This window comes from Sphaeramia orbicularis, chromosome 18 (assembly GCF_902148855.1).
Source record: "Sphaeramia orbicularis chromosome 18, fSphaOr1.1, whole genome shotgun sequence".
NCBI lineage: Eukaryota > Metazoa > Chordata > Actinopteri > Kurtiformes > Apogonidae > Sphaeramia > Sphaeramia orbicularis.
The window spans coordinates 41152689-41177928 of NC_043974.1; the positions used below are offsets into that span (position 1 = coordinate 41152689).

A 25240-nucleotide genomic window follows, 5' to 3' on the forward strand; every position below is an offset into this window, starting at 1 on the left:
TCTCTTCTTCTTTGTTTATGGATAATGTTGTATTGATAAATATGCTGTAGTTCTTGAAGAAAACTGTTGAATTGTTGAGTCTGTTTGTACGACTGCACTGCAATGAACATTTTGTCGTGTATAATTCAATTACTGCATTATGCATTTGTTGTGGTTTGATGCCAAAATGAGGAAAATTGTATTGTTTGATTCTTGTATTAAGTTAGTGATAAAGGTGTAAAAGCAGTGAGGGGTAGGATTTAATAAGTTGATACTTCTTCCTACTCCTTTTCGACCATGCAAAATTCAGACTTGCATGTGCTTGAAGAAAGGTTCTGCTCATTTAAATGTCATTTTGTTTTTGTCTTGATTTGCTTCATTTTGTTTTATTTTGTTTATTTGCACGTTCGAAATAAATAAATAAAAATAAATAAAAATAAATAAAAAAAATCTTCTCCCTCCACCCTCTTATCCAAATATGGTCACTTCTGGCTCTGCAGAAATGATGACGTGACAAATATTCAACTCAAGGCTTCGAAATGCCAGTCGAAATGTTACGTCCACTTCTTTTATACATGGCCCCGAGGCAAATTTGTGATTTATGTGTTTGCGCTGTATAAATAAATAGGCTTGACTTGACTGGCTGCGAACCAAAATTTCCTCACACTAATATTAGCAGGTGAAATGGCACGGGAGGGTTTCGGGTTTTGTCTTCATCAGTGACAGGGGCGTGCAAGTAATGACAACAAGGGAGAGAGAGAGAGTGGGTATTTAGAAGGACAAGAGTCACAGGAGCTAAAGTCAGAGCGCCACTGACCTGGATCAGGATAGGGAAAACCACAAAGCCTATTAGAGCCCAGACTAGAGTGTAGTGAGTAAGACTATTAACACACACACACACACACACACACACACACACACACACACACACACATACACTCTCTTCATCGTTACAACCAGTCAATGAGACAATCTCCGCTGAGCCACTTGAGAACTGCTGCCTGTGGCAAAATGCTGCACATATGCATGAATGCACGCATGTTAAATCCACCTATAATGCTGCACAGTAGTCTGGTCCTCCTGCAGCGACATGTTGAAGCAGATATTTAAACACAGAGGAGGAGCGTAGAGGGAGTGCAGCGCTAATCTGTGCTCCTCGTCATATTTACAGCATTTAGAGGATGAGGCAGACGGTGTAGGCTACCAGAGCAAATTAAGAGGTTTGTTTTCTCCAGTGTCAGACGGCCCCTCCTGCTTCCATTACACTGGAAAAAATCTAAATCTTACCAAGTGTATTTTTCTGTCTCTTTTTTTTTTTGCTTAAATTAAACAAAAAAAATGTTGAATTAAGCCAAAAAAATCTGCCAATGGAAAAAAGTGAAAATGATCTTGGTAAGATTTCTTGAAATAAGATTTTCAAGATCTATTGTCTAAAAATAAGTTCTTATCAAGGTAATTATCATTAAGGAAAACTAACGAAATGACGAAAACTAGAATTGAAAAAACATTTTAGTTAACTGAAATAAATAAAAACTATAATTAAAAGAAAAAAACGATAACTAACTGAAACTGTATTGTGTGCTTACAAAACTAAAACGTATAAAAATTACGGATGAAATTCCCTTCGTTTTCGTCTTTGTCAATGTCTGATTGATACGAAATTGATTTCTTTTGCTCTAGCAATTTTAGCTAGCGGCATCATACGGCACTTGTCGTTTAAAGTCATCTTCTGGTCCCCACTACCTGGAAACATGTAGACTAAAGTTGGGAGAAAGCAGCAGAGTCCTGTATAAGATTCATGTGAATATGACGGAGAAGAAGATAAAAGATATAAAAAAACCTAAAACTAAACTAAAACTAAGCATTTAGAAGAAAATGAAAACCAATAACAAACTAGGAAACCTGCTCAAAAAACAAATTAAAACTAACTGAATTAGAGAAAAAAAAAGGGCAAAACTAAATAAAACTAAACTATAACGAAAAATCCAAAACTATTATAACCTTGGTTCTTATATCTCACTGAAAAGTTTCTCTTTAGTCAGACTGATCTCATGAAATCGCGTTGTGACGCAAGTTTATTGGATTTGGCGTGCTATATGTACATATTTTCATCCTCTTGCATGTTATTTAATGTCATTTGATGGTGTGTCAATGTGCCAGCTGCTAATTGCTAACCCTAACAGCTAATAGCATGCTATTTTACGCGTTGTAAATATACAAGGTGAAAGCCACTTTTAATTGGCATGTTCTCTGTATGCAATTCATGAGATCACATAGCTTTAATAGGGGTGTGTATTGTCAAGAATCTGGCAATATGATACAAATCACAACACTAGGATCATGATACGATATATCATGATACTGTTAAAAAAGCAATTTTTTGTTTGTTTCTTTTGTTTTTTTAAGATCATTTCCTGGAAGAATTGAATTACACCAGGAACATGTACAAGTACTAAAGACATTTTTATTTGATCAGAACAGGATCTAATGCTATAATCACAAAATTTTTTCTAATTCTCCTAGTTTCCAAAAGAACTACAATCTGCCACTCAGACAGCAAAAAGTGCTTTTAGGATCCTTCAAATAACCATTTTTTAATAAAACAGTGTTAAATAATAAACAAAACACAAACAAAAAAGAAAAACAAAAAAAAAATGAACCTCTGCTTTATATGCATTTGAATAAATACCTAAAAATGTCGATACAGTACTTTTTAATATCGATACAGTATTGTGAAATGAAATATCATGATATATTGCAGAACTAATATTTTCTTACACCCCTGCTCTTTAGGTGATCGTCTTATTTTAAGTTGGATGAGATACTTTGACTGGAAATGAGAAAAATACACTTTGTAAGATTTTTATTTTTTCCAGTGTAGTACATATTTACCAAGAGGCTGTGGGTTCAGACCACATTTGCCAGCCTTATCCTGCACATATTTGCATTTGTGCTTATTTGAGAAAATTCTTCCATGTTTTTGTTGCCGCTGTGTGACTTCAGCCCTCCAGCCACACATGCAGACAAACACACTGACTCAGAGGCAGGATACAATGCAAATGTGAGCCAAGTGCTGATGCAGCCGCTCCCAGGGCTCATAATTGCAACACTGCTTGTCCTTAATGTTTGTCTTGACAGTTTTTAGCCTCCAAACAACCGTGTACTTATCATTAAAGAGTCTGTGCGAGTCACGATGGGGCTCGAGTGGGCAACATTTTCAGGTGTGTGTTTTGGGTTTTCCTTTGCATCCACAAACCACACACTGTGTTTTTCCCCTCACATGCTTTTTGCCTACCACTTAAATGGCCACTATATCACAAGCGTCACACTAGAATGCCAATGGCCACACCTATATAAAGATTACCCTGCGATACGGAGCCATCGCACACCCACGGCTAAAGCTCAGACGTGCACGCCGAGACACACCCGAAAGCTCTGCTTCGAACACACTCTGTCTTGTGTAAAATGCTGCTCTCAGCAGAGGAAAGGTCACAGGCATCTCTGGCTCCGTCTGTGCAGCCAACATGTGCAGCGATGTCTGTCATTAGCCGGCAGCCCAATGAGGCGGACAGATGGGAGGAGGACGAGGCAGAGTGGAGAGGACGCACAGAAGGAGTGGAGAGGACGCACATGAGGGCAGGAGATGTGATGGAGTAACTAAAGAATATTCATTTAATGTGTAAATGAATCATGGATGTGGGTTCAGTAGGAATGCCAATGCTTTGTTGGTTGTTTTTTACATTTGTATATCAGTGGATAGGGCTGTGTATTGGCAAGAATCTGGCGATACAATACAAATCACAATACTAGGACCACAATACGATATATCACGATACTGTTAAAAAGGCTATTTTTTATTGGCTTTGTTTCTTTTTTAAAAGATTATTTCCTGGAAGAATTGAATTACACCAGAAATATGCACAAATACTAAACACATTTACATTTGATCACAACAGGATCTAATGCTATATCACAAAATGTTCCTGTGTTCAAATTATGTTTCACAGACATTACAGTTTAAGACTCTGCTCAAATGTTCAGGAACTAACATTTAATAAAAGAGTGCTAAATAATAACAAATAAAATATAAACAAAAAAGAAAAACAGAAAAACCTAAAATGAATCTCCACAATATCTGCATTTGAATAAATACCTAAAAATATCAATACAGTACTTTTTAATATCAATACAGTATTGTGAAATGAAATATCGCGATATATTGCAGAACCGATATTTTCTTACAGCCCTGTCAGCGAAGGTACTAAATTAATCCTTCAGTGTCCACACTCAGTCATAAATGCCAGTTCAGCAAAGTACCAGGCAAATAAGAGATTTTAAACTTGTCAGCATATACACTAATGAAACACAAGTGAATGAAGAGCAGCTGCACTCTGATATTGTGAGTGAGCAATCGTCAGTGTTGGGAGTAACATGTTAAAAAAGTAATGGATTACTTTTTGCTGTAACGCAGTAGTGTAAGGGATTACTAATCCATTTTCAGCAATATTTTACTCAGTACATGTTCAATAGTGCTTGCGTTCAAATTAAAACTTTATGAACTATTAGGGGTCAAATACACAAATAAACGTACAAAAGACTAATAAAAGTGAGTTTAACAAAATATGACCCCTTTCAATCTTGATTTTCACGTTAAAATACAAAATACAGATGATAAAATTATAATAAATGAATTTCTTAATAAAAGGTTAAACGGAGAAAAATTCTTTTGGAAACTGCCTCAATAGTACAGCTGGGTCTTTAAGGGTTAATGGCTTTAATGGTATGATGTGGCACAGTGGTGCAGCGGTCCTGAGTCCAAGCCCAGTCCCTTCACAGGTTAATTGGCCTAAACGCTGTTAGACATAAAACCCCTGAAGCCTCATGGCTGGTCTGAATGCCTCAGGCCAAGTTTCAACACTTTCTGCCTTTGAATTCTACATGTGATATTCCACACACATGCGTATTTACACACAGATATGAGCACACACAGGGAGCTGCACAACACCTTTATCACTGCAGTGGTGGAATGTGGGTCAGTGTGACCACAGGGTCAGACACACAGAGCTGGAGGCTGGCACTGAACTCAGAATGATGGCTAAAGGGTCTCCTCTCCGTTCATGTCATGTTACTTCACAGCTGAGGCCAGTGTTATCATTTCACCAGCTGACTGCACAATTCCATGAGTCTAAATCAACTTTAAATAAACCACACTGGGATCTGCAAATAAATGGTGGATTTGTGGGAATATAAACCCACTAAATTGAATCCATTAGAGCTGAAAAGGTCAGAAGTATTTAATATCTGCATTTTTAGGGGCCGGCCTTGTTATATAGTGGGCGTTTTATTCTAACCTGTGTATAAATAGTGTTTTACTGAACTGTAATATTTTTAATATGCAGGTTTCATCTGAAATGCTTCAAAGACTCTTTATTGTCAATTCACTAGATGCAGAACACACAGAGGATTGTGATACTGTTTCGCTCACCTTGTTCAATGTCATGTATTAAAAAAAAAAAAAGAAGAGGTAAAAATAGAATAGGAATAAATAAGGCATAGAAAGAACAAACTACAGCAGAATAAAAAGTGTACAAGAATGTCACATTAGGATATGTGAGCTTTACTCTGAAATGTGAAAAGACTGTGTCCCTGACAGAGAGAGTGTGTGTGTGTGTGTGTGTGTGTGTGTGTGTGTGTGTGTGTGTGTGTGTGTGTGTGTGTGTGCGTGTTTTTCCACTTCTGCAAAAATCAGAAGAATTAGCTTCTCCAGCAATCTGTAAGCCTCCCCTCAGGCGATGCTCCTACAGCACAAAGAGGCCCAAAGTGTTCGAGAATCTAAGAGTGTGTGTGTGTGTGTGTGTGTGTGTGTGTGTGTGTAGGCAGATGAAACCAGGCTTCCATTCAACGTCCCCTCTGTGAGCTCCATCCTCCACACATCGTCCAGGTAACTGACAAGCTGACATGACCACTCACTTGGTCTGCTGCACCGCAGACGCTGGCCCCGCCCCCCTCCCCTCCTCCATACACACAGGTCTACACAGGTTACATCTAGCCTTCTGCTTTACAGTTAGAACCTTAGTTTTTGGTGCAATAGTATTGACTGTTCAATTTAAAGGTTCGCGTTTGGGCTGCACAGTTTATAGTTTCTGTATCACCATGTTGTGCACATATGTAATCGCCACATCGCACATTAAAGGATTTTTGTTTGTAAGTAATTGGTCTTTTAATTCCCCTTTAAGGATTCAACTATTTGTACTGACTTTTAATACAAGTGTGTGATTTTTATTTGTTTTATCTTCTGATTGTGTTTTAAATGCTATTTATCCTATTATTGTGTATCTGTTTTTAATCAGTTTTAGTAGGCTATTTCTTCTATTTCTTCTTATTTTTACTACTTTTAACATATCTTGTGCTTTGTCCAGCACTGTGCATTGTTTTAATTGTGCTATATAAATATAAATAAACTTGACCTTGGTACACAGACTCTGCAAAGCATTGTTCAGAATGATTCCTGATGAGTTTATGATGCAGCCAAAGTAGAACCAGTGTCTACTAGTCACAACCTGACAATGAGTGAATACAGATTAATAATATTATCAATATCAGTTACAGTATGACATTGACCAACAAGAAGCACCAGATCATTTAAATGTGTGAAAGGGTCAGGGTTCAGCTTGACCTAATGCCAACCCTTCTGTCCAACGTCAACCACTGAAACTGGCATTTTTCCCCCTCAGTCTGAACAATTCTTTATATTCTCTTGTTTTACTGTACGGTGTCCTTGAGTGCCAAGAAAGGCGCCTATAAATAAAATGTATTATTATTATTATTATTATTATTATTATTATTATTATTATTATTATTATTATTATTATTATTATCTCATATTTGTGGGGGGGGTTAACTGTGGGTTTGAAAACACAAGCCATCTGCAGATTTTCATGTATTCAGATATTTACGCTAAACACAATAATAACTGCCAGATTCATGGGGATATAGAAGCTGTTGCAAACCAATATTCTAGTATTCAGAGTAAAGGAGTTACACCATTTTAGACGTCAGTTTGTTAGTTCCTAACCTTTTGCTGGTGAACAGAAAAGCTCAAATACCCCTTTTACTGACTTGCTGAATAGTGCAAATGAGTTATTTAGAACTAAATTCTCAACACCAACTGTAAAAACACAAATATTTACCATACGAATTAGATTATCAGCAGCTACATTTAATAACAGTTTAATTTTTTTTACATCAGCTTACGACATGATCAACCAGTTAGTTTAACCTTTATTGCTCTTCTTTGTTAATTTTAGATCATCATGTGCAACAGATTCTATTTTAATATCATCTAATACTTTTATCTTGTTCTGTCAATTAAACATAACAAAAGTGTATTTTATTTTGACATTCACTTGAACAATCTTTTTAACACAAACATTTGGTACTTGCTATGTGAAACAAAATATATTTACCTAACTTAAGTATTTATCTTGGCTTACTATTTTAAACTCAGTTTTACTTTCTTGTTTTAAACTGCTACTTCTAGCTTGCAGTGAGAAACATCGTATATGTAGTAAACTTTTTTTTAGTATACATATGAAGTTTTTCCAATTTTTTTATTCATCTTACTTTTACTTAAAAGGGACCTTATTTTGCTAAACCAACTTTTATTAGTCATTGGTTCATTTATTTGTGCATTTGGACGCTAATAGTTCATAAAGTTTAAATTTGAACCCTCCAGGTGCTGCAAAGCTATCTTTATATTAATTCCGGCAAAAATTGAGTGGATTTCTACAACCTGTTTTAATTCCAGCTTAATTTGTTATGTTTACATCTAGTTACATCATGACATTTGCACATATAAGGTCCAGACTTCCAACGAACATTTCTCAGAGTATGACATAATTGTTTGTCAGCAGCAGTGGTTGTAGTAAAAACTGAAAATTTGTCCAAACTGGGAGCCGATTACCTAAAATGATAAGTTGTTGGTTGCATTAATGAACTCAAGAGGTTGAATGGAACAGAGCGCACAGTCAACAACCCAAAAGGGGGTGGGGTCATGTGCATTTAAAAGGCCAGAGCTCAAAACCACCTTTCTCATGTCATTACTCAGAAATGGGGTTGAAGGTGGACCTGTGGAGTTGAATTAATGAAGAATTCAGACCCAAGCATAGCATTTAAAGTTTATGTAGACCACAGGGAAATTTTTGAAAATGGATAATTCCATTTAAAAATGCAAAATATCACTCCTTTAATATGTGAAACATAATTATGTTTTGCAAATTCTAATAGGTTTTTCAAGGTGTCACACTTATCAGTCAACTGAGTGATATCGCTGGTCAGGTTGATAATTATTGACTAAAGGTCACATGATATCATTTTATAGTCGTTTATTTAATACATAAATATCTAAGACAGCTATATGTACACGTAGCCACTGCTTTGGAACCATTTCTGCAGTGATTCATGCAAGTGCTGCATATTAATCACACTGACCTCAAATATTATTAAGACAAGGAGGAACCCTTGAGACTGAGGTGTCAAGACTGCGAAATTAAAAAGGCCTTTTACAGATCAAAGTGATTTTAAAAGGTCTGACGCATAAGCAGACACAAAAACAACAGGTATGCTCCAAGACAAAAACACTTCACAGTTGTGCGATATTGTGTAGACACACACATGCAAACACTGGTCCATTTGTTTACCTTCTTGTAAGGGAGCGGCCTTTCTTGAGGTTGGGTTTAGGGTTAGAATATTGCTCTGCCAACATGTGGCCACAGGAAACCCACAATGAACATCCATGTAAACACGCAATCACTGCCCCTTGAGATAAATTTATGAAAACACTGGCGACCACAGAAAAACAAGAGGGGACGGGTGTCGTAAGGGATCTGAAAACAGATAATTGTGCAACTCTTTCCCAACACTTCTCTATTTTAATCTCAGGTTTGGTTGAAATATTTTAAGCAATAAACAAAGCAGTTCAAGTGAAGACAGGCATGTGACGGCCTCAGCGCTTTTCTTCTACGTGCAGAACAAACAAAAGTACCTGAGCTGAGAGTGGCATCGAAAGCAGGTCCTGACTGGAGCGAGGGAGGAGAGGAATAATAAGGGGAAAAAGTGCTAAAGTAAGCTCTGATGTTCAAGTCTGCACTGGTTCTACCATACCTGGAACACCCAAAACCAACATGGACACACACAGGCACACAGCGTCTTAATCCCAAACAATGAAACCGATCATAAGCACACCGGCGACAGCTGATGATGGATTGTGGTTCATCCGTCTATTCAACACCAAAGAATCTTTTTTCCCTCCTTTGTTGTCGTATCATGTTATCGGGTCTGAAATGAGTCCAACAGAATTTACCAAAAGCCAGGTCACATCTCAACATGTCCAAATGAGATTCCTGGTCTTCAGGAATTAACCAATCAGCATCTTTGTATCTTACAAAGAGTTTAAGAAGAATCACGGCTGAACGCCACACAAAACAGATCAGATTTGCTCAGAAAAAGCAAAACTGTTTCATCAAGAAGACAAAGTTTCTGTGTATAAATGTTAAAGATAATCGATTATTTGCGCACATAAAAAGGCTGTTTAGTTGACAGTAATCTAAATGTCAGTCTTTACAGTTAGAGGTTGGCTACAGCCTATTTATATTAATGCTAATTTAAGTTTGTGCCTTGAAAGTTGACTCAAATCACAATCATTATCCACAATAATATGCAATATGACTTTATGAAATCATGCAGCTCTTAAAAAAAAAAAAAAAAAAAAAAAAAAAACATAAGTGGTGTTTAATCTTTGCTGTGAATTTCCATAGTATGTCATCTGATGCTTTTTTCATGTAAAATCTCAGTTTAAGGCGTGTTCTTACAGGTAGGTTTTGCGGCACAGCAAATATTTGAGCTCAGTGGAATCTAGTATGCAACCTTTAGAAGTGCATGATGGAAACCTGGGGCCATGGCTGCTCAGACACTGAATATGGAGGGACGGGCTGAGCAGGAAATACCTTTGACAGTGAAACATGTTCACAGATGAACCCAAAGATGAGGTGGTTGAACCTGGCTGGTCAAGGTCAAGGTCATTTATGTAGCACATTTTGTGAAAAAAAAAAAAAAAAAAACAGCCCAAAGTGTTGCATAAAGTCATAGATAAAATAAAAGATATGAAGAAAAAAAAAAAAAACTAGTAAAAATAATATACACTAAAACAAAACCACCATGTGCAAAACCATCTCAGAATCAACTTACTGTATCAAATGATCAAATAAATAACCAAATTATCAATAAAGAGTGCCCCAAAAGACAGATGTGTATTTAAAATATAAATTCATGCTTAAAAACTATGATACACTAACCTAAGACCAACATAATATCAAGGAACAACAACACGCTGAATATACAAGTACAAAGAAAAATCATTATAACCGATTAGTTTGAATAATTGTGACAAATAAAACAGAACTTTAAAACTTCAGGACTTCCACTTCAGTCCGACGACTTCTATAAAATCTTATTTTGTCTAAAGTGTTGATGAAAACCTAAAAATGTTCACTTATTCATCGCTCAGTGTTTGTCCAAATAAACACACCAATCAATAGTCAATAGCCTAACAGTTTCAATAGTGAAAAAGGACCACTGCTGATAGATAAGGCAACATAAGAAAAGCATTAAAAACAAGTGGTGTCAGGCACAACAAACCCGGCCCCTCGCACGTATTGTAGCTTATTTTGGTATCGATCCAGCTCATGTCATCATGTCTATGTGTGTGCTGATGTCAGCATATAAACTGCCTCTATATGTGCCAAGTTTGAAGTAAATTGAAACAAAATTGATGTTTTTATAGACATTTGAAATTTCGTCCATTGTAAGTAAATGGGAGAAGAAAAAACATTTTAAAAATTCATAAAAAATTTTAACTTTGACCTACTTTTCCCAAAAATATAATCACATTTATTCCAGGTCACTGGCAATCTATAAACTCAATTTAGTATGAATTCAACTAATACTTTTGCTGCAACCGACATTTGAAATTTTGCCCATTATAAGTAAATGGGGACAAAAAAAAAAATTAAAAATTCATAAAAAAATTTTATTTTGATCTACTATTCCCAAAATGTAATGAGATCTATTCTGGGTCACTGGCAAGCTATAAACCAAATTCGGTATGAATTCAACAAATAGTTTTGCTGCTACAGTGTTAACAAACAAACCAACAAACTGAACCCAAAACAATACCCCTTGCCTCCCCTTTGGTGGGTGGGGTAATAAATAAAGAAAAAATGTGAATAAGTGATGTTAAAATCCACTGACCTGGCTTTTACTGCTCTCGTCACACTTCAGTGATTATTTTGTGAATTATTGCACTTTGAAACCGGACACTCAATAACGTGTGTACCTCAGCCAAGGCCCCTCATTTCTTCAAAACTCCAGTAAATCATAGTTCTCTTTCGCTCACACCTTATTTTATTTTACCACAAACTTTCATGAGAATCAGTGCAATAGTTTTACATCAATTCCTGTGATATTACATTACCTTGATTATCATTTTAAAATAAAAAGCATATGATTTTTCTAACTATGGGATATCGTGATATAGAAAACTAATTACCCAGTGCTGGTTTATTTCAGAACTGTAGGCGTACCGTATTCAAAACACATTAAACACTTTCAGACACATAAGTAGTGGCACTACAGCAGCATTTGGCAACTCATTTCCTTCACATTCACACTGTCACAGGCAGCTGACACACACAGACACACACACGACTCATTTTGAAGACACTCAAAATAATACTATACATTCCCTAAGCACAGAGCTCCCCAAGCAACACCTTCAAACCAAATCTTACTTTCAAAGAGTAATTTCACGGTATTCTACACATGAATAAATAGAACGATAGATGTAGAATGAAAATAACATAATCCACCCAACTCTATAAAGAAATACGCACACATAAAACACACAGATCTCCATCACACTGATAGGATCTGTCCTTCGCTGAGCCCGTTTACATGACCATAAAAGTCTGATACCTGGGAATATTCAGATAATTGTAATAATCAGATATGACGCGTTGAAGAAATGCGAAAACCCTGGTTTAGACGTTCCAGTCCATTATCGTATTTCTTCTCAAACTTCCTGTTTTCTTCTACTCATGCTCGACTGTGTATCTTCCATTTTCTATGATTTTAATTGTTTTCACACAAGCGCAGATGCAAAAGAACTAAATAAATTAGATTAACCTGTATACAAGCAGGAAGACATCAGAGTATTAAGGAGAAATCCAGGTGTGTTAATCTGATTTTTCATAATCATATTACTGCAGTTATCTGATTAAACATATCAGATTATGCCATTAACATGATTCCTTGAATAATCCGATAACTCCAGAAATTGGATAATAATCTGAGTATTAGTGGAAACATAAAAGGGCTCAGTGACACCTCTGTCTCTTTATCCAATTACTCTCCTTCAGTTTATTATAATATATACTGCAAAAGTGAACACACACAGTTATTAGACTAATGGGTCATGGCGAAATCCTCGCTCTGAGACTACATTTTACCTCTCGCTTTTTTCCCCCCCAACTGTACCAAGTTGTATTTATGTTGAGCACAAGCGAATGTTAAAACCGACAGACTTTCAGTAGCGGTCTGCTTATATTTATATTTATACTTATCTGGATTCATACATTCTATTCATGTGGCATCATGTGAAGTTTGTGTTGGTGTCTGTGCTCGGAACTGGTCAATTGTTGAATTTTTGGCCAATAGTGACTAATGTTCAAAAGGCTATTACGATCCAAAACAAAACCCATGCAAATAGAACACAAAATTAACGTAAATGTAATAAGTTACAGCTACAGAAAAAGTATGGAGAGCAAAATTTAAGAGCAGTTAATCGTTTTTTTGGTTTTTTTTTTAATAATAGCCAACTCTATTTTTAAGTTACTGGCAGTTTTGTGTTCAGTGCCAGGATTAACTACTGTAGTTACAATTAAAGTTATTAAATCAAATTATTAATTTAACAGTTATAAGATACAGAGAAAAAAAAATATGTAATGAAAGTATAGTTAATCATTTGTTGATTTTCCTCTAATTTCAATATAGAACATTCACATCAGATGTTTGTGTTGAAATCTGGGTTGAACTGGAAGAACATTTGCTGTGTTTTTTTAGTAAAATCCATCCTAAGTTAAGGGCAGCAGGTAAATTAACTCCCTAATTTACAGAGAAAAAAAAAGTTAATGCAGGTTATGCATACAATTAATAACTTATTGATATTATCTGTTTCTAAGCTATTGTAACAAGCGTTGCACTGTTGTTGACGCTGCAGACAGGAGCAAGTGCAAGGATTTCCACAGAAAAAAAAAACAGATTTATTTCTCTACATAAAAATTAGTGCACATGCCGTTAAATTAAGGGAAGCAACTATAAATGTTGGTTTAGAAATGAAGTGAGCCAATGTTAGCAAAAGACCGCCTCCCAACACGAACACACAAAGCATGTAAATATCTTCAATACTGAGCTTTTAAATTGGTAATACAAGAAAACTGTTAAAATATTAGCAAAGAAAAGGTCATTTCAGTGTTACCCATTCTAATACACCTAGCATTAGTCATTAGCATTAGCACGTAGCACATGTAGCGAGTGGGTAAACGCAATACAGATGAGGCTCCAGTCTGACAGAACCATTACACCACTACACCGCCCATAAGCAAGATGTGTAAATAAATAAATAAATAAATAAATAAATAAGGATTTTTTTTTTTTTAATCTCACCGAAAAAAAAAGAAAAAACAAGTTTTAGTTACTTTCAACAAAGCCTGACACTGAAAACAATGTCAAACATCCATATCTCATGTAAATTAGCGAAACAAATCCAAACCAAATCTGATAAACCTGGTCATCCTGCATTTCCCTGTTCTTTGACACCTGCCGTCATCTGTTTCTGCAAATATATCATCTATTGTTTAGGTTAAAACAGATGGAATATGTTGCAGAGGGCAGCAATATACAAAGATATAAAATATAAATTAGATATTTGTTAAAGTCATTTCAATAAATTAAAAAAACAGAAAAATAATCATTTGCTGTTGTTAACTGAGCTGTTGAGTGATGGTGTAATTTATTTATGGTTGAGCAGTTTTATAGGGTTTAAGCCTCTGGGTTCTTAGGTCCTGAGGCTGATGGGAAAACAACAAGAGTCTTGCACAAGTCCAAAGCAGTACAACTACACACAAGTACACACAGAGGGAACTTTGCTTTGAAGCGCATTAAAGGAAAACGAAAAACAGCACCTGAAGGATTTGTCTTGACATGGCTGCTCCCTTCCTTTCTCCCTCCCCCCCCACCTTTACTTTTTTTTTTTTTTTCCCCAGATTGCACAATTGCACACCGGAGAGGTGAATGGCTGCCTCTCTGCTGGCACCGAGGCTCCATTGATCTGCACCGAGGCCCGGAGCTCCACAGCAGCACAAACACATGGCAGGAGGCCAAAGCACTGCTAACAGGACTTCCATTTCAAAGCCTCGGCGCTGCATGTGCACTATAGACATGTTAGCGGCTGCTAAATTTAAGAAACAAAAACATCCCAACTGGTTTTCAGAAGAACAGTTAGGACTCCCCCCGCCTCTAAACACAACCCGGACACAGGAACAATCATTCACTCTGCAAACTTTAATGTGACTGATAGCTGCGGCAACAATTTTGCATTTATACGACGTTATAAAAGGGCAACTCGACTCATGTATAAGTGGCAACTTGACAGGCCGGCAGTAAACACAGTGACATTTGCATGCTCACCAAAGCATTCAAAGGGCAAAACTGAAGGAGTGGCCTCCAGAGTCTTCCAAGACAGGAAACGGCACAAACCTCAGTGTGGAGGGTCACTCAGATCTGAGCTTTTCCAGCAGCATTTACCACTGAACAAACTCCTACTGACATTCTAACCTCTGATACTGCATGAACTAACACAAGCCCGTATACTTTTGTGAAAAACAGACAAAATCAGAAATCTTTAGCTGTATTAGTCACTGATAACTGTTGAACTGAACAACTAAAACAGTACCTGAAACAAACAAAATATTCAAGAAATCTGAATCAGCGAACATTTAAGATCATCAATAATTGAACAGAAGCATCAAAATAACCTTAAAAATAAAGACTGGAGTCATTTTTAATATTACAAATTGTCATTTTCCCTCAAAGTCAGCAATTCCAAAAAGAATATTAGCTATAGGCTGCTATCAGAGCCAAGTTCTGCTGATATTATTTTCTTGCCACTCCTTTTCGGGCATGTAAATGGAACTATTGTGCTGCTCTTGTGTCCAAGCTTGTTATGATTGTTGACGTTTGTATAATTATTCACAAACCAAACCATTAGAAACATATGTCTCTGAATGAAGAAATTCTTGTCAAATCTAAGCTGGTATTTTCACCTGACATTTGGTCAATGCAGAAGACTGAAGTCAAACTCAGATCTACAGTCCAACTTCAGCTTCATTTGAAGATGACAGTGGTGCTAGTTGTAATATCTGTAAAAGGATCATTTTGAGGAAGTGCAGAAACATCAGCATCATGTTGAAATATCTTCCTGTTTATCATGAGCTTCCACTCCAAGAATGACCTGACATTAAGTAAAATTAATTAAATTTCAGTCCAAGTCTAAGTTCAGTGATAGAGCAGTGAAAACCTCCCTCATCCTATGTACAGAGGACACAAGAAATAAATAAAGACTCTTATACACTAGTGAAAACACAAATATGATCAGTATATCTGCAATTACATCCTCCCAAATTCCTACATTTATATATACACATCCTTTAAATTGGTTAAACTCGCTGTACCTCACACTTGTTTCTTAGATTTAACTGATTTCATTTACTGCCTGTTTTTGCATTCTCCGTTAAACCAGAATACAACAACAACGATTATCTACACTGTATCTACTATATGGACAAAAGTATTGGGACATTCAGGTGTTTCTTTTCTAACAGGGGTCTGGGATACAAAACAACAACAAAGGCCAAAATATAGTTTAATATTAGGATAAATATCATTGCATTGGTTGGTATTGTTTAAATTGTTAAATGTCTCACATGGTTTTTACTTAATTTCTCTCACATCAATTGTTTTTTTTAATCCGTGTTTGATTTTAAATGTTCGACCTGTAAATTTCTAATATATTTTTCATGCTCTGATTGTAAATAATAATTTTCTACCACAACTAACCATCTACTTTTTTCACATCTCACTTAAAGGGGTCATATTTTACCATTTTGCATATTTTGAACCCTCCAGGTGCAGCAAAACTATCTTTATATTCATTCCGGCAAAAAATTGAGTGGATTTCTACAACCCATTTTAATTCCTGCTTAATTTGTTGTATCTATAACTAGTTATGTCATTACATTTGCACATATAAGGTCAAGACTTCCGACGAACACTTCTCCGAGTACGCCATAACTGTTTATCAGCAGCAGCGGTTGTAGTAAAAACTGAAAATATGTCCAAACTTCGAACCAGTTACCTAAAATGTTCAGTTGTTGGTTGAACAGGACAAAGCAGCACAGTCAACATCCTGGAGGGGGCGGGGCTTGAAGTGGCTCAATTGCATTTAAAGGACCAGTGCTCAAAATGACCTTTCTGGTGTCATTACTCAGAAATAGGGTTGAAGATGGACCTGTTGAGTTGAATTAATGAAGAATTCAGACCCAAGCAGAGCATTTACAGTTTATGGGAAATGTTTGAAAATGCATAACTCCATTTAAAAAAGCAAAATATCACTCATTTAAGCGATTTTGTTTATTATCAAGCAAACAATAGAAAATGGATAGATATCAGTTCCTAAATTAAACTCTTATGAGCTATTTTTGTTGTTATCATTATATTTGTCCAAACAAATGTACCTTTAGTTATACCAGGCATTAAAATGAACAAGAAATTGAAGAAAACAAGGGTGGTCTAATATTTTTTTCCGCGACTGTATGATATGATTTTAAATGTTCTACCTCTAAATTTCTAACATAGTTTTTACGCTCTGATTGTAAATAATAATTTCTACCAAAACTAACCATCTGCTTTCTTCACATCTCCCATTAAACTTTAAGGAAATATTCATGTTTTTATCTCCAATCAGCATGAACAGGACATCTTAGAGCTGTAGCCATGATGTGTCCCAATACTTTTGTCTATATAGTTTATAAACATCCAGGCCCACTATAACATCTCAGCACATACAAACTGATTTCATTTCCATTAAATACCATCCGTGTGAGCATATGAAATAAAAGGTCAGGCCGTTTGCTTCAGTCTTTGCTCTGTTAGACTATCTTTCACACCATCAGTCCGGGCAGTGGAAGGTCTTCTCACAGTCTCTCTAATGAGGCGTTCACTGGAATTAGCCTGTGTGCATGTGAACAGAGCGTGACAAAGGGATGAGGTCTACTGGTCCACGCAGAATGAGGGGAGAAGGGGGAGTAGAGTTACCTCCATGTGTGCCAGATCTACCTGTCCAGGTGGATCCACTCACAACCAAAACACTGTGTCCACCTTCTACAGCATGTGGGTCAGTGCAAACACGTGTGGGGAGCTGGAGGGATTAGATGGCCAGAGAGGTGTACATTTCCACAATGACGCTATCCTCCAAACTTCTCATGCAATTATTCAACATCATGCATCTTAACCCATAAAGACACACAGCTACTTTGGTGGCAGTTCCCACATTTTTCATTTTATTTTACTTTGATTAAGTGATTTATCACCGTTTATTACAGTGGTTTCCAACCTTTTTTGGCTCGTGACCCCATTTTAACCTCACAAATTTCTGGTAACCCCAGACATTCAAAATGGAGACATTAAAATTAATTTGTTTTTGATCATGTAATAGTTTGCTATACTATGTTGCAAATAAAAGTTAATTTTAGACGACATTTAGTCTATATAATGTATATTATTGTGGACGGAGGCAGTAAAGCCAGGTGTAGATTACTGCACAAAGTGAGAATTTGATTTTCCTTGGTCAGGATATGTACAGTCAGTCCAGCTTGGATTTACAAGGCTGACAATTAATACTGAACAAACAAGAACTCAAACTATGAATTATGAAAGAGCTGCAGCATCTGAAACTGACCACAATGAACATTTGACAGATAAACAGAACCACAGTGCTTCAGTTTCAGCTTCAGTGTTTGTCATGTCTGTTATGGATTATGATTGTCTCTCTCAACTCACCATATATTTTTTATTACTAAGTTTTTATTTTGATCAATTACTAGAAATTTCAGGTGACCCCACGGTTGAAAAACACTAATTTATTATAAAATTATCCTCTGTATTTTGCTTTTTTAATGAAAAATCAGGTACTTTCCAATATGTAATTGACTGATCGTGTAGATTAGCAGTGCATCAATATATCGTTTGGCATCGCCATCACCATGTATGTGTGCGCAGTAGTCACATTGCAGGTCCTGCGATGTAGGAGCCAAACGAACTCAACGTGTTCTCATCTAACACACACTGTGCACAGCGATCCACCAATCACAATCGTTCTTAGTCAGTTTGCCGAAGCAGACCACACCCCTGTACATGGAGTGAGTTGCTGGTAACAACATTGAAAAAAAGGCAACGAACAAGAGAAAATCACCGAAAACAAAGACTTGGTGCCAAAAAGAAAAGCAACATCAGTTAACCGGAGTTATTTTGGAAGGATGATATTAAAAGAAGTGTTCTGTGGCGACAGTGCCTGTTGCCACGAGAGGTAACGCAACTAATTTGTTGGACCATTTACATGGACGCCACACAGCTATTATATCATGCTGAGTATTTTTTCATATTGCAATATATATCGCAGGTTTCAAAAAAAGTCACGATGTCAGTTTTTTCCAATATCGTGCAGCCTTGATATAGATGTTCATTAAAGATCAGTAAATTCAAACACTATATCAAAAACAGAAAACTGAAGAAAAAGTGACTTTTTCAGTCAACTCTATCATTAAATGAACATAAACCCAGTGTGTCCATCCACTGTCATTGATCCAACTCCATTGGTTTTACTGGTGAATCAATGTTGTAGAAGATGACTGTGTTTCCACGGTAACTACAGAGCATCTGAACATCCAAATGGGTCATATCTGATGACCATGAAAAGATGAATAACTGTATTTTACACCAATTATTTACATGTATTGATAGGATTAGTAGATCAGTAGTTTAATAGTTTAATCAACAGTTTATAGCAGTAGATTTTTTTGGTTGCCAGTGGATGTTTGGGTTTTTATGGGTTAAAGTGAATTCATTCAGGTCTAATACAGACTAACCCTGGATTTTTTGTTATAATAGAGACTTTTACAGAAAAAATATATATCATTAACTGGATATTTACAGGTTAAATTCAAAGATTGGTAGGAAGCACAGAAAAATGTAATATTGACAGACCTCACCTCCCATATTAAATAAATTAATAAATAAGGGTGATCCATTTGCAGGAATGTCTTGGAATGTGTGAGAAAAACGAAAGAATGTGTGCTGTGCAGGTCACCAAGGTTACGTCTCCTTTATGACAAACATTTAGATATATTTGAGGTGGAGTTGCACCAACAAGGGTTAATTTTTGAACCCATTAAATCATAGTTTAACTTTAAACGATGTTGTGAACTTTAAAAGTGGCATAAAAACCAAGAAAGCTTACTATTAAACGTAGTTTTGAGTTTAATTTTTAGTCCAGTCCTCAATAAATTTGAATTCTGTTGAAGTGAAACATTGAACTCTTGCAGGAAAAAGTTTAATTTAAACAGGTAGACTGGTCCAACTGTCAGCCAGTCCGTTTCATATAAATACTGTCATTTTGAATGGACTTCATTGCTCTGTTAATTCATGCATTTTTTTCACCTGAGAGGAGAGAGAGAGAGAGAGAGAGAGAGAGAGAGAGAGAGAGAGAGAGAGAGAGAGATGTCCATCATACAATGTACTATCTCATACTGTATTTTAATACAACATAATAGCTACTAATAATCATAATTACCTGATGAAAATACTTTCTAATAATTATGTTAATTGCAGATCCCAACACTGTAATTTCCCAGTTTGGGAAAAATAAAGCACATCCATCGATCTATTGATTAACTAATTACAGTTTACACCAATAAACTTTACTAAGCTGAGATGGTTTTAACTGGGAAAATTAGATGTTTAGTTTTAAATCTGCATTCAGTTGAAACCCAGATTTGTTAAACTCAGATTATTGGGTGTATAATCATAGATGGTCAAACCCAGCCTTAGAATATTAAACCTAACATACTGTCGACCGATACTCTGTGGTGAAAACACGCTTTTACTCCTACAGTAGAAACGATGTGAACAGTTTCATGACAGACTAGTAAAAATGAGGTACTTACTGAGTTATGGATAATTGAGACAGCTTTTGTGGGTATATGTGTGAGTATATGAAGGACAAACGTGACAACATTTCTCCAAAACGAATGGGTTTGGTACAGTTTAACCGCAGGTAGTGACATGTACTGATGCCCATGACGTTATTAACCCATAAAGACCCAAACATCCACCAGTGACCAAAACCATCTACTGATCTACACTTAATTGGTGTAAAATACAGTTTGTCGTCTTTTCATGGTCATTAGATATAACCCATTTGGACGTTCAGAGGCTCTGTAGTGAACGTGGAAACACAGTCATCATCAGTAAAACCCATGGAGTTTGATAAATGGCAATGAACAGAGACACTCATTTTATGTTCAATTAAATTATTATATTTTGATAAAAATGTCAGTTTTCTTCAGTTTTCTTTCTTTTGATATAATAACCACCAACTTTAATCTGAGCTTTTATAAACATCTACATGATCAGTACATTAAATATTGGAAAATACCAGATTTTTACTGGAAAAATGCAAAATACAGAGGATTATTTCATAAAAATGGTGACAAATCACAAATCATTTTGGAATGACCACAAATGTTGCACTGGATCTTTATGGGTTGAGGCCAAATAACTGTCTCTTATGCAACATCAGTGTCAAATTTTCTTGTTTAAATTTTCAAATTTATGAGCTAGTATATTTTATTGTTTTTAGATAAAGATGGAGTTTGCTGGTGTGTGGCCTATACCCTATCAGGGCTGAAAGGCAGTGAAGATGAAGATTATGATGACAGCTTGTTGTGTTGTTTTAGTCTTTTGTTTATTTCAGTGTATTCATATTTCTAATACCAAAAAAACAACAACACTTAAATCTTCCTGGATCTTGGTTGTGGGTGCTCCGATTGCCATGGTTACCATTTGTTTTTAGTTGGTGTGAGATCAGCAGGGATGACCAATGAGTCATAACAATTCAGCTCTGTCAACAAGTGGATTTTGATTGTCTTAAATAGTCAAACAAACACATAACATACAGACTTTAACCTTTTTTACTTTTATGGCAGTTCCCAAATGAATTTTTCCTCTATTTCTACCTTTCTTAACTGATTCCTCACCAATTTTTTCCTGCCTATTTTGCATTTTTTGGTGTAAATCATCTATTTTCCTATATTTAATTCACAGATCATGTAGATCAGGGGTCTCAAACATGTGGCCCGTGGACCAAATGCGGCCCGCCAGAGGTTCCAATGTGGCCCCTGGGATGAATTTGTAAAGTGTAAAAATTCTACAGTCAAGGCTGTGGAACTCACTTTAGTTCAGGTTCCACATGCAGACCAATAATAGCATAATAATTTACAAAAAATTATGACTCCATATTTTCTTTTCAGTTTGATGTGAAAAAAAAAAAAGTTACTTAATATTATTATGCCTATGAACAATGAAGACTTCAAAGTTTTGATTTTGTTTTAGTCTAAAAAATAACATTAAATTATGAAAATATTTACATTTCCAAACTATCCTGTAATAATAAATGTGAATAACCTGAACAAATATGAACAACCTAAATGTCTAAAGAAAATTAAGCACAATTTTAACAGTTTTCGGCCTGTTACTAAGTGTTTAGTGTCTTTGTAGATCCGATCCATAATGCACATGTATAAATGATAAATTGAGGCAGAATATTGTTACAATTGCACTTATTTTTCTTAAGAAATTTCAGTTTTTTCAGGTTATTTACATCTTTTTTGTTTGGATAGTTTATAAAAGTGAGTATTTCCATAATTCAGTTGACTTTTTTTGCACTAAAACAAAGACAAAAACTTGGAGTTGTCAATATTTATAGGTTATTACATTATTATTTTACCGGTCCAGCCCACTGGAGATCAAATCGGGCTGAATGTGGCCCCTGAAAGAAAATGAGTTTGAGACCCCTGATGTAGATATTCATGAAAACTCAGAGTAAATTCAAAGTTAATTATATCAAAACAGAGAAAAGTTACTTTTTCAGCAAAGATATTGATAAACCAAGCGTCCATCCACTGTCAATTATCAAACTATGAGTTTTACTGGTGAATCAATTTTGTAGAAGATGATGGAGCCTCTGAACGTCCAAATGGTGACCATGAAAAGATGACAAACTGCATTTTACACCAATTATTTGCATGCATTGATAGGATTAGTGGATCAACAGGTATTAAACAGCTGATATGATGGTTTGTGTCACCGGTGGCTGTTTGGGTCTTTAGGGGTTAAGGCCTTTAAGGTGCATCCTCATTGAATTAATAATAGAAATTGAATAGAATTGAATAATAGGAAATGTTTTCAAAAGGAATTAAAACTTTTTTTGTTTACACAGCAGGTATGAAATGGAATGAGTATTGCTAATATTGAAAGATTTCTTATGATTTGTATCAGACAGCTATTGGTTGGTGAAAGAGTACAAATGTATAGTATTTATTTTGTTTGTTTATTTTATTTTAATTGCATTGGGCTGTTGTATATGTCCTGTTTGTGTGTGTGTGTGTGTGGGGGGGGGGGGTGAATGGTGTATGATTAATGTAAAATAATTAAAATTGTAATGTAATGTAGAGGAGACCCCAGGAAGAATAGCAATTGATGATTCAGTTGCTAATGGGGTCTTAATAAATGAAATGAAAATTCCAGTCTAATACAGATGTGAAACATGTTCTCTTACCTTAAACACCTCAGAGAAGAAGCCGGCGCCTATCTTCTGACAGCTGAAGTCATCTAGACGGGCCAGGCTGGACACGGCGCTGCGCAGGGCCCGGTAGGAGGACGGCCTGATCCGGTTGGGTCCGTGGACACTATGCATGATTGGCTCTGCGGAGGATACATCTCCCCCCTCTTGCTCCTCTTGCTCCGGCTCGACCCTCTCTCCCGTCTCCATCTCGGACGGCCCGGGTGGAGGAGGAGGCGGGAGGAGGACGCGGTGGGACTTGTGCGTAGTTTACAATCCAGCCCGACGTCTGTTTACATCTCCCATGTCCCGCCTCAAGGCCACGACGCGCGGGGCTCTCCGGAGGAATTAAGAGGAAAAAAAAAACACAAATGTCGCAGCTGCTGTGGTCTTCTACCGGTTATAGGCCTAATTCCTCAGTCAGATTCCTGCACGGGTCCGGAACAGGCTCGTGTCTTTTAGCGAACTACGCAGCTGCGGAGGCGCATCCTGCAGTCAGCCAGTGCGCAGTTCAGGTGAAGTCCCTCATGCCTCAGCGGCAGAGGACGCCTTTCGAATGTGCGCACACTGGCTCTGTTTGTGTTTGTGCTGCTGCTGTCTGGGCAGCGGCGTGCCTTTGGCTTTTCCTCCAACTCCACTGCTCCTCCTGCAGTGGAAAAGGCCGGGTGCTCCCCTATCGGTTCCACCAATTGAATTCCGGGTTTCCAGTGCGCACGGAGCCACCGCAGCCTATTACAACTGGGGAGGGAGAGCAGAGGAGGGGGGGCGGAAACAGGCTGTTAGTTCACCAAAATCGTGGAGTGGCTGCATGTCATGACTGATGCACCACTACAAAAAAAAAATAAATAAAAAATAAAAAATAAATAAAAAAAAAACTTCCCTCCCATCTCAAGCAATATCAAATTATTATCATTATTATTATTATAATAACAGATCTTAAAATTATGACGCACCAGCCTCTATTCAATCAGCTGGGGACTCCGGGAGCGCGTGCATGACATGAAATACTGTCATTAATTGGAACAACACATGCATGAGAGGTGCTCTTAAACGGAGCTGTTTGTCTTATCTGCTGTCCGCTGATAACAGCTTTGGATGACAGGAGATATCAGCGCGCATTGTTAAAGCCCGCACTTTGCACACGCACATACACACACACGGGCACGCGCGGGCCGGTTCTGCCACAGCTGATCCAATCATCAGGACTCAGTATTTACTGGGGGGGGTTGTGCGCATGCAGCCTCCTGATGCTCTGCAGGATCTCAACACACAACCTGTCTGCAGCGGATATAAATTATAGATGCCGAAGTGAGCCGAGTTTGTTAGCCCGACTGTCTGTGTGTATGTGTATATATATGTGTGTGTTTATGTGTGTGTATATATATATATGTGTGTGTGTGTGTGTGTGTGTGTATGTGTCATGGACTACCCCCCCTCCTCCCTTCCTTTCAGATATACAGAAATGCACATACACACATCAGCCTCATGATTCAGTGTGAAAATGCTGACGCACAGCTGCGGAGAGAGAGAGAGAGAGAGAGAGAGAGAGAGAGAGAGAGAGAGAGAGAGAGAGAGAGAGAAAGAGAGAGAGGAGGGGGGGGGGGGGACCGGGGCGCTTGTGTGCTCGTGGGCTTACCTGGTGCCGGCCTGGTCCAAAAAGGCAAAAACACAAAACCACCACACGCCAAGTCGATGTCCTTTGCCAAAGCCCAGGGCGCGCGGCCAAAGGTGTCCGCTTTCTTTCGGCTTATTTGACTAATTAATCATCCTCGTGCGCCTCCTTCTCTCTCACACACACACACACACACGCAGGCGTCACAGGTTTCGTTTTACGTCCGCGCGGCTCCTCTGCTCTGCTCTGCACGCGCCAGCCCCGCTCTACTGATCTAGGTTCGGTTGCATTGAAGGGAAGGAGGCGCGCGGTGACTTTTGCTGTGCTTTATAGGAAGCGGCGAGGCGGGGCGTGTCCGCACGTGATCCCTGCAAAATGCACCTGTGGGGGCGCACGAGCTTGACCCAGTTCTCACCCCGCACCGGTGTCTTCCTGGTGTTCCAACAGCCAACCTGTCCTCAGCACAGAGGATGGACGGGCATTCGACGTCAGAATGGTACATTTATTTACGAGTGGAGGCTGGATAGAACATTCCTGAATTTACTTTAACCCTTTCATGCACAGTGGTCACTACAGTGGAC

The 25240-nt window shown here is 37.3% G+C and overlaps 1 protein-coding gene across 1 annotated transcript in view; it reads right to left on the reverse strand.

Moving 5' to 3' along the window:
* tesk1b (testis associated actin remodelling kinase 1b) overlaps positions 1-24957 on the reverse strand; it is a 56380-nt gene extending 31423 nt beyond the window's left edge. Inside the window, exons 1-2 of the mRNA XM_030162664.1 lie at positions 24684-24957; positions 23045-23785 (exon numbers count right to left, since the gene is read on the reverse strand). Coding sequence (XP_030018524.1) covers positions 23045-23257 — 213 coding nt within the window. The 5' untranslated portion in view covers positions 23258-23785; positions 24684-24957. The remainder of the gene's footprint in view (positions 1-23044; positions 23786-24683) is intronic.
* Positions 24958-25240: the final 283 nt, after the last annotated feature.